Raw genomic sequence first — 11060 nt, 5'->3', positions numbered from 1 at the left:
GGATCGAGTACCGCAGTCACAGCGACGGGGCCTCTGCGCACGGCTACTCTATCTCTCTACCGAGTGTGTAGGTGTGCGCGCAACCGGTAAAAAAGCTCTCCCGCCGCTCCTTTCCTAATCGGCAGCACAACGAGGCTACGTAGTAAATAAGTCTTATTAGCGTTCCGGTGCTTCACGCTTCTTGGCGAGAGGCGAGTCGCGCGAGATTTCGAGAGACGGCGTTCCATTGCAGCCGACTGACATTCATTGGCGAAACCCCATGGTAGGGTGCATTACCGGATAGGGTGGACAATGGTGTACGAGAGCCCCTCTATGGGCTATTATGCATCACGCGCTATACTATGTATTTCCAATCGAGTCGAACGAGCAGAGGAGATTTTGCGCAGGCTAAGGCCCTTTTACGCACGGCCTTAGTGATGCCGCCTCTTCCGCTCATCTTTTGCCGTGCAAAAAGTTTCGGTCCAAACGATCGTAGGAAGACACAAGAGATTCAGAGGGAGAGGGCCTGCATAGCCTTGGATGCGTTCTCCCTCTCTCCCTTATCCCCAACCCAACCTCCATCACAGTCTCTCTCTCTCTCTCTCTCTCTCTCTCTCTCTCTGTCTGTCTGTCTCACTCTCCCTCCCTCCCGCCCACTCTCGCTCGCTCGTTCTCTCTCTCTCTCTCTCTCTCTCTCTCTCTCTTTCTATCTACTTCGCTGCCTCCTCCGTTTCTTATAGTCCCGCGCGCGTCTGAATCCGTCGCCGCGCGTCCGGCCCTATTAGTAGTTGGCTGGCCCATCATTCAATAACGCTTGCCGTTCGAATCTCTCTCTCTTTCTCTTTTATTTCAATCTTTCGTGCACTATATACAGGGTGTTCTGTGAGATCTCTTTCCATCTTGATAGAAACTCTTAATTTTAAAACTTTATCTTTCTATGGAATTGAAAAAAGTCGTCCGAAAAATTTTAAACTAAATCTCTATTTATCTTAAATTATGTATTCCTCTATTTGTGCCCAATGAGTAGTTTCTGTTATTTATTATATAGACAAGTACACAATGCACAGTTGTCAAAAAACAGCATACAAAAAAAATTATCAAAGATTTAACTTACGAGGGTACTACACTTGCATTTAAACGAAGATATGAAATTCTAACCTAGAGCTCATAAATTCCTGACTTTACGGTAATATTTAAAACAAAGTTGGTACAAAATTTAAATTTCATAACTATTAAGTTAAGAAGTCTGCCTATGAGCAAAGTAATTACCAATGTCAAAATACTCATTACGTAATTTAAATAACCATAATAATAATAAAAACAAACATGAGCGACATGAATTCTGAATTTTTATGATATTTCAATACATATTATTTATTATGCTTAAAATCGTTGAATTTTGATTCTCTTGTTTTATCTCAATAAGCACTAATTTCGAAATAGCTCTTAATATGTAACAAGATACGTCGTAACGTATCGATTTTTTTTACAAAAATTAAATATTTTTCCAAAGAATATCAGCATAACATGAGTAAAGGAAAAAGATTAATGAATATATATATATATATATATATAGAAGTAGAGGATTTAATATACAAAGCAAATCGATGTCTTAATTCATTATAAAGTTATGGCCACTTGAATTTAATGAAAAGATGTATCTTAACGTCGGTGTATTGAAAGCGGTGAACGGATTCTATTTTTGTTTACAAATTTTTAATAATCTTCAATCTTGTATAATACATAAACTTAATTGAGCTTTCAGATTTTTCAGATGCGTAATTAACATTTCTGCTTTATTTTGTAAGTAAATCAGGGCTATAAAAGAATCAGACATTACGTTATTAGTAGTGTTAATTTCAATTCATTCCCCTATCGAACATTGTATTAGCTTTTAGAAGAAATTTTACACAAAAAATTATTATTTTTTAATTAAGTTAGCTGCGATCTGTTCGACCAGTTATTCGTCCAAGATATTAGCCACGATCAAAATTTCTAAAATTCCTTTTACATCGATTTGGCTTTATTTTAAAGTATGTTTTTGTAATGGGCACTATCGAATCAATGTATACAAATTTACAATAGAAGAGACTTGAACAAATGTTCCTGAAAATCTCTATTCAATATCAGAAATGTAGTTAAATATGATTAGAATTAAGCAGTGAAGTGACCAAATAAACAAACACACACACATATATATATATATTAAAACCGAAGCTGTCGTTAACGTACGCAATAATAATTTTTTATGTAAAATTTCTTCTAAAAGCTAATACAATGTTCGATAGGCGAATGAATTGAAATTAACAGTTGCTAACAAAATAATGTCTAATTGTTTTACAGCCCTGATTTATTTACCAATGGACGACCAATCGAGCTTGGCAGCAAACTCAATATCAAAATTCTTATGCACTAAGCAGTCTGTTGGAATCGAATAAAAATGACATCAGGATATGCGTCGCATAAGCGCACGGCTTCTCTCGATCACGATCACGCGCACATGCAAATAAAGTTCGCAGCTCGGTTGTAAGAGCGTGGCCCGCGACAATGAAAATCGTGCACCGGCTCCTGAAATCGCGCCGATCAGCTGGAGAAGGCGAGGCTCCGTCCGAGAAAGAGATATCATCCGCATCCCCGCTCCCCTCGGATAGATCGCGCGACGTTCGGTTCCGGTGCGTCGCACTGGCTCGAGCGACCAATTACGCAATCGCGCCTCGTGCCCAGACTTGGCGCTGTTCTCGCAGCCGAGCTTCATTCCACGGCGTATCCTAGCTTCCGGCGTTTTTTGAATAGTTTAGCGTACGTCTCGACCAGTTTCGTCGCATACATTACGAGCGGATAAATGCCTGAGCTCGAAACTATTGTTTTCACCTTAGGCCGAGTGCAATTCATATTGAATATTAATTTCATGACGCGGTTTTCTATTACACGTTTTATTAATGGATTCTTTGTTCTGTTAACTTGGGCTCGGTTACTTTGAAAAAGTCGTTAACCTTTGGATAGGCGAGCTTGATAAGAGACGTTAGGTTATTGAAATTTTGGAATGCGGGTCGTTTAAAATGCCGAGCGCTCGTGTTTTATGCACGTACAGTAGGAGATGAAGAAATTGTAATGGGTAGTGGTGGTGAATTAATCGGCCAAAATCATTACCATGATATTATTTTAATGAGTTTTCCTACGCACGAATTATCGATTTCAAATTTCCCAAATAATTACCTTTCGATGAATTCAGTGCGATTGATCGACTGGCAGATATACTGACCGAGAGCTTGCAACTACACTTGAATTTTAGTAGAATGCCACATGGCGATAAGTAAACTATATTCAAATTCAATGTCCAAATATTCATTGAATAATAATAATGCGATTTGTTTCTTACCGTGCAATTAATCACTCAACAATCGCACAACATCTGGCATCGCAGCAATTGTTGGAGCTAATGTGTCATGAAGCTTCAGAAATCCGTGTAATATTTCACTTATAGAACTTCACGGTATTCGTGACGCATATCCAGTTTTCTCGCTCGACGCTAATTGGTGTTGACAATATATATATATATATATATATATATATATGCACTCGTAAACATAGAAATTAATCTATAGTGCCTTTACCTTTCTCTACTTATTTCTTTCATCTCTCATTTCCCGATACGATGTCGCGACAAAATTAAAAAAAAAACTTTACAAGTTAAAATATACTCTTGCATTGTTAAAAATTGAGTGGTTCAGAATTACTCGAGTACTTTATCGAATATCCAAGTACTATTCGCAAATTTAAATGAGTTTTTAGTACTATTGTACATAAAAGCCAGCGGTCAAAGTGTTTATAATAAATATAAATTTTTTATTTCAATCAATATGTAAACAAATAAATATTTTCAATCATATAGAACAAAACACTGATGATAAGTCTATAAAATGCATATATCCACTCGGACCATAAAAAATAATTTAATTAAAAAGCCAGGGTTGCTTAACTTGTAAAATCTAAATTAAATATTGGTGTCGTAAAACGGAACGTCTTAACGTACTTTATAACTGTCTTAATGCGCCTATACGACGTCGTTATTAAAGTTAATAATCTGTAATACATATAAATATATTTTTCATGTATTGGATGAACTATTCACGCGATTCTTCACTCTATCAACGAGAAGCGTATAATAATGTCTTAAATCAAAAATCACTCGAAAGTGTTATATTTATACAATGTTCGGTTTATCGCCGCACTCGCGAACCACAACACTTTTTAATAAACGAAAATCGTTTAACCAATGAAATACGTCGACAAAATTGATCCGAGAAGAGTTTAATTTCAACTGCGAAACAAATCGATCACGCGGTTATCCTTAAAACGACCGAAGCCGATTGCCGACGGCATTAGCCGTAAGAAAACCAGCTCCAACGACAGGACACATCGATTTTGCATAAACCCTTACGCGCTAATTCCAGGACAAAATAATAGGGTGAAAAAGGTCCGATGTAAACTATCAAGCACTACAAAACCGTATTCGCCGTACAATTGATATAACAAACAAAAAGTAATGTGCTAATTGTTCCACCCTCATTCCCTACCCATCCCTTACTCGGACGCACACCTTAGCTATTTAATGCCGGGAGTCCCTAGCTCAGCTAAATCATCCAACACGCATCATTGTTTAGGGCAAAATACGCGCTTTACGCACCTTTGCTATTTCACTGTCCCTCAATTATCCCGGATTATCAGTATCGTCTCAACTCACGCGGACATCGCTCTGATTTCCAACGTAATGGAAAGTCAGCCACGATAAGCTTGTGCGAGGTACCCCAAAGAGGAATCTACCAACTCTTTCGATAGACACTTTTCAGTCGTTGCCCTTTAAGAATCGAATTATTTCATAAGTCATTGCGAACGATATTGCCCGAAGAGTCCCACCGTACCATCTCATTCAAGGAAGGCAAACAAATTTCCCATATTGACTTTGTGCGATGACGTGATCTCTATTAATCTTAAATGTTGAAATTGCGATGCGTGGACGAAAATTAAAAAGTGCTGATAATCGAACACTTTTCCATTTGGTAGGAATTGTAACTTAGCGGTTGCGACTCGCTTAACCTTAAGCGCGAGGACAGATAAAAGCGCGCGACAAGCAGATAATATTAAGGGCTCGTGGTCGAAATAATCGCGGGCGACCGGACGGGACACAGAAATGTACGCCTAAACGGTGATCTAAAAATAATCTAAAACGACCGGTAGCTCAACGACACGTCGGGCCGTCCCGTTCGCGAGTTCTCGCGATTCGTGGATACTATTGGTGCGCCAAAATCACCGAGGCTCTCTACAAGTTCAAATCGCGAAAAGTGAAAATGAAAAGAGACCACTTAAGTCGAGCTTTAAAATTGATGAAAATAAATCTGAACGACAGATATGTCGTCGATTGTAACGAGACCAAATAATATTAATTTGTTCATTGCACACATTATCTTATGATGATGGTTACGCATAAATTAATACGAGAAATCAAAGGAATTAGTTAGATCCATTAAAAGTAAGTTGTCGTAGATTCATTAACGAATGAAATATGGATACCTCGGGATGACGGCATTATAACCTTAAGTAATTGATAGTTTTTTTTTTTTTTTTTTTTTTTTTTTTTTTTTTTATATAGTCTCACTTTTTTTTATTGGATAAGATTAATCCAAGCAATTTAACGTCAAAGAATTGTACGGAGAGAGGGGAGAGAGGGGAGAGATGGGAGAGAGGGGAAAGGGAAGAGAGAGAGAGAGAGAGAGAGAGAGAGAGAGAGAGAGTGAATGTAAGAGAAAAAAAATATGAAAGGAGTTATGTTCTAGGGAAAATTTTAAATCTAACAGCATACGGCGTACCTCGATCGAGCATTAAATTTTCCGCGTCTCCGTCGCGTCGATACGAGTGGAATACTCGAGCAACCGGTGTTTCTTGCATTACAATAACGATTCACCGGACATGTTACTTTAAACTGTGCTGTCTAATGGACAAAAGACACTCCGATTATTTATTATATATGCAAGACCATTTGCAACAAAACTGAATACACACACATTCGACATTCATTTAATGTACGTTAACATTACTACGTGTACAAGTAAAGCTACTGTAAACAGTGTATTAAAATAATTTTATGAAATATCGCGTTGGATACATAATTGAAAAATTGCTTATTTTATTTGACTTGAAACTTTATGTAGAAAAAAGTTTTTATATCACAATCATAAAATTCATTTACTTAATGTAATAATTTTAATGAAGGAATAGTAAAAAATAATTGAATTATAGGCATTAAAGTTCATGTAAATGCAAATAATAGCCTACCAGTTACAATGTCCGTACCAATCTATTAATCAATATTAGTTTAAAAAAAATTAAATACCGATATATTGAGTTTCTAAACACATGCTTTGACTAAAAATTAAAAATGTAATACGATATAGAAGGATATATATATATATATATACATATATATTTCGTTTAAAATAATTATATTAAATTGAACAGCAAGCAAATTTTTATATTGACATTTATATGATTTTGCGCACTTTACTTGTTACTGTATACAACAATTCAATGTCATTTGAATTTATTAACTACTAAATGAAAATAATATTAATAATTCGTAAAAATTAATGATAATCGTGTTTAGAATATAGTTTAAATTATAAATTTTTTTTTTTAATTTTACTATTTATATGACTATTCATTCATTTCTTATAATACAAATTTTTACAAATCGTGTAAGCTTCTAAAATAGTATCGTATAAGCTAATAATTATACAATTAAAGATAAAATACCATTTCATTAATAATATTTAACTAATTTAATATTTAATTAGTCAAGAAAAATTCAATTATTAAACTTTGTACTTTATATATTTAAAAATTGTAACGATTAATCTACAATAGGCCAGACAAATAGTATAACTACAATTTGCACTCAACATAAATGAATAATTATTAAAATCAATAGTTAAAAATTTACATTTGCATGTATTTTACACCCCAGAGAAAACTTAAAGCAAAATGTATTTGATTGACATCTGTTTGAATTGATTAAAACGCTGATTATTTCAGAAGAAATTATTAATATTTTCTTTCGATAAAAATTTAAGATACGCATTTTTGGAAAAAGAATACGATTGCAATCATTCTACTTTATGGACAAAATTCAACTAATTATAGCAATTATCACCAGCAGGCATACACACGTACGCGTACGTATCCATGCACGCAACATGTTTATATATTATTTTTCAATATGCAAATAATGGCTAAACTTGCAAATTAATATTTAAAGTTTAAGAAAAGTAAGTCTATTTAAGAACATAATTAAATTGTATTGACCATATATATACATATATATATATATATATATATAGAGAGAGAGAGAGAGAGAGAGAGAGATAGAGATAGAGAGAGAGAGAGAGAGAGAGAGAGATAGAGATAGAGAGAGAGAGAGAGAGAGAGAGAGATAGAGATAGAGAGAGAAAGAGAGAGACAGAGAGAGAGAGAGAGAGAGAGGTGGAGAAAAGGTGTGCGTCGCTTATAATATTATTGGAAAGTCTATGTAAGGTTAATAAATGGCAAAAGGATCTTTTTAACAAAGTTTTTACATTGATTGTAAATGGTTTCTGCTCGCAACTACTTGCGCGGTCACTTTTCAAAGTTAATGCGTTAAAGAGGCGAGTGAAGCTGGCAGTCGAACGATGTAGCAGAGAAATCGTGTCCCTTCACGGTAGTGACACTAAGAGGACGAGGGGAAGGCCACCGGTCCGCGTACCGGCACTTGTAACCAATTCTTAAACGACGAAACGAAACTTAAAAGGGCCAACGAGACATTCGCAGGCGCATGCTGCCACCCGCGTAACAGCCGTGGCTAGCCACAACCTCAAGCCTACTCTAATATAGAAAATTCACCTGTAGTAGGAAAAGGGCTGCGAGACGTGGAGGTCCATAGGCATCGTCGGGTGTCCGGGGACGGGCCCGCCGCCCCCGTGGTGAGCCGGCTGGGGCGCGTACTCGGGCCCCGTCTGCATTATGCCCGCGTGGTGGTGGCCCGCGAGGACCGCGCCCCAGTGGAAAGCTCCGGGCGCCCCGGACATCGCGGTCCCATGGTGGTGATGGTGGTGGTGGTGGTGCTCGAGCTCGAGGGCGGCCCTCGTACCCGCGGCTGCTGCTGCTGCTGCTGCCGCAGCGGCGGCGGCGGCGGCCGCGGCGGTGGCTCCCGCGCCCCCAGCCCCGGCGGCCGCGCCCCGGTGCATCAGCCAGCCCTCCACCGTGCTGCGACTCTCCTCGGCCCTTGAACGGCGGCTCCCTCGGCGCTGCCTCCTCCTGCGGCTCCCCTCAGGCGCCTAACGCATCCCCGACGCGGTTATCGACAGGGCGGCGGTGGCGACGGCGACGGCGGCGGTGGCGGCGGCGGCGCGTCGCGTCCGGGCGCAAGCGGTGCGGGCCTCGGGCGTCGAGTCACTGCGGTACGCATGGCGCGGCGGACCTCGCGCGAGGAGCTCTCGCGTGCGCGCGAGCGAGAGAGCGGCGCGGCCTTTGGCTCGGCCATGAATGACGCGGCCGCGGCGAGCCGTGGCGAGGCTCGCGGGGGCGGGGCCATGGGCCACGTGACTCGACGCGGCGGCGCGCCACCCACCGCACGCGGGCCGGGGAGCGACGGTAAGGACGGCGGTGGCAGCGGCGGTGGTGGTGGCGGCGGTGGCAACGGCGGTGGTGGTGGCGGCGGTGGCAACGGCGGCGGCGACGACGACGGTGGCGATGTCCTTTACGTTGGTGGTGGCAACATCGGCGTAGCTGTACCGATCTCAGGGACCTGGAGGACGAATTTACCTCTTTGGCTTCTTTTTAATGAAGCTTTTCATGCACTTTTCCCTTGGCCCCCCTATATTTCTAGATGCCGATGCATTCCCGACGAGCGGTGGCGGCGGCGGTGGGGGTGGCGGCGGTGGCAACGGCGGCGGCGACGACGACGGTGGCGATGTCCTTTACGTTGGTGGTGGCAACATCGGCGTAGCTGTACCGATCTCAGGGACCTGGAGGACGAATTTACCTCTTTGGCTTCTTTTTAATGAAGCTTTTCATGCACTTTTCCCTTGGCCCCCCTATATTTCTAGATGCCGATGCATTCCCGACGAATGTAAACACATGATCAGATCGCGTAATTGAAACGTTTCTTATCTATTTAAGATTATAATACAGTACCAGGATCATTAAATTCATCTATCGAGTTTTAATCAATATCGTTTCATCGTTATTTAGGTATTTTCAGTGAATGAATCATCGGAATTATGCAAATGGTTTATATATTCACGATTGAGATGATTAATTTAGTGCGAATATTATAATGAAAGAGGTTGCATTATTTCGGCAAAGTTTAAATAAACGATGTCCGCTAGCTATGTATAACTGTAATTTGAGGGAAAACTCCCATCTGCCGTATTAAACGGATCTCTGATCGTAGCAATGTGATAGATGCGTGAAATGCAATTTAAAATTATTTCTTTTTATCAAATAAAAGTATAAAATCCGAGATATCTTTGAAGATATCCCTTGCCACTTGGATAGACACATTATACTCTATTTATCGTTCGCTTATTCATCCTGTTGACTGAAAAACGTCATTCCTTTAAGGAACGGCAGCCATGGGTGACCACGCACCCATTAATTGAAAAGAGATCGGGTTCGCCTCACTTCCTACCAAGTGTAGAGGCAAAAAATCCGGACGCTCGCGGCCAACTATTTCTTGACTTACCTTGAAAGTTGGCCCAGTGAGGTGAGCGCGGAAGGGGACGACGCTGGGCGCAAACGATCGACGACCCCCGGGACGCGATCTCACCCCAACGAGGAGGGAGAGCCAAGAAGGCGGAGACGACAGCGGCGGCGCGCGCTTCCTCTCTCCCTCCAGAGAGAAACGCGCGCGACGCCGAAGCGGGAGGGAAGCCGAGCCAACGTCGGGGAGGATGTACGAACACTTGTTGAGCTCCTCTCCCTCTCCATCGCAGCAGCGTCCCGGACGAGTCCACGTGGGATTCCCAGCCACCCGAGATTCTCTACGTAATCCAAGCACGATCAACTCTCTTCGCGAAGCTGCAATGCATCGAGGATGTCTATTGGCGAGAAATTGCCAAAAGTTCAGGTCAGGTCGCGCCGATGTTTTGTCGATTTTGTCGAGCCTTTGGCCCAGGCTACATCTCCGTAAAGATCAAAAGTTGGATTCTCGAGACTGCATTTTAAAAATGTTATTTTCCAAGAATACAATTGGTTGTTTATTATTTGATTGCAAATTGATAGAGGGAGGGAGCATGCACATTGTCGGGCAATTTTATATTGTGAACGCGTGATTTTAGGTTTTATTTATCATATTGTCAGGACAATTCGCCTTGCGTAATCGACAAATGCGAGATTTTTTTTCTTTTTTTTTTTCAATAAAATACTTTAAATTACGAAGATCATAATCATCGAACATTTATTGATGATGCATTGAAAAATGAGTAGTTGTATAAGAAGGCTAAAAGGAATATAGATTTTAGTAATAATTACAATAGTTATCGGTAGTAGATTTTGTCATTCCCAAAGCAAAGATAAATTTAAAAATAAATTTCTTTCTTTTCACTTTTGTATTGCAATGATTAAATAAATAAATATATATATATATATATATATATATATATATATATATATATATATATATATATAAATTTACTATATAAATAAGCAGAATAATATATTTCATTTGCGACTCTATCTCGAATTTACTTAACAATATATAAAGTTATTATGCTCTTACAGATTATTTAGTTATAAATCCACAGGGATAAACAATAATAAATCGAGTAAAAAAATTGTCATTTTATTTACTAACACTGAGCAACTCGTTCGGTTTTACCAAATTCTCAAGTGTATCCGGTTCTGGATATATCGTAGTAAGCGATTAATCTTCTCAGAGATATATTTCTTCCACTGTAACTGATTGGTCTTCCTACCTTATTCAACTATATGATTATAGTGCCTTCGCTACATTATAAAGCGCAGAGTTCATTCTATTGGATATGGTTGGT

At 39.8% G+C, this 11060-nt stretch overlaps 1 protein-coding gene across 1 annotated transcript in view; it reads right to left on the bottom strand.

The window, feature by feature from the left end:
• LOC105361650 (protein trachealess-like) overlaps positions 1-8152 on the bottom strand; it is a 253050-nt gene extending 244898 nt beyond the window's left edge. Inside the window, exon 1 of the mRNA XM_011498900.1 lies at positions 7912-8152. Within this exon, the coding sequence (XP_011497202.1) occupies positions 7912-8096 (185 nt within the window). The 5' untranslated portion in view covers positions 8097-8152. The remainder of the gene's footprint in view (positions 1-7911) is intronic.
• Between the last annotated feature and the right edge of the window lie 2908 nt (positions 8153-11060).

Source organism: Ceratosolen solmsi, unplaced genomic scaffold (genome assembly GCF_000503995.2).
Source record: "Ceratosolen solmsi marchali unplaced genomic scaffold, CerSol_1.0 scaffold30, whole genome shotgun sequence".
Taxonomy (NCBI): domain Eukaryota; kingdom Metazoa; phylum Arthropoda; class Insecta; order Hymenoptera; family Agaonidae; genus Ceratosolen; species Ceratosolen solmsi.
Note: the sequence above shows the minus strand (reverse complement) of the source record. Positions and strands in the feature narration are given on the sequence as shown.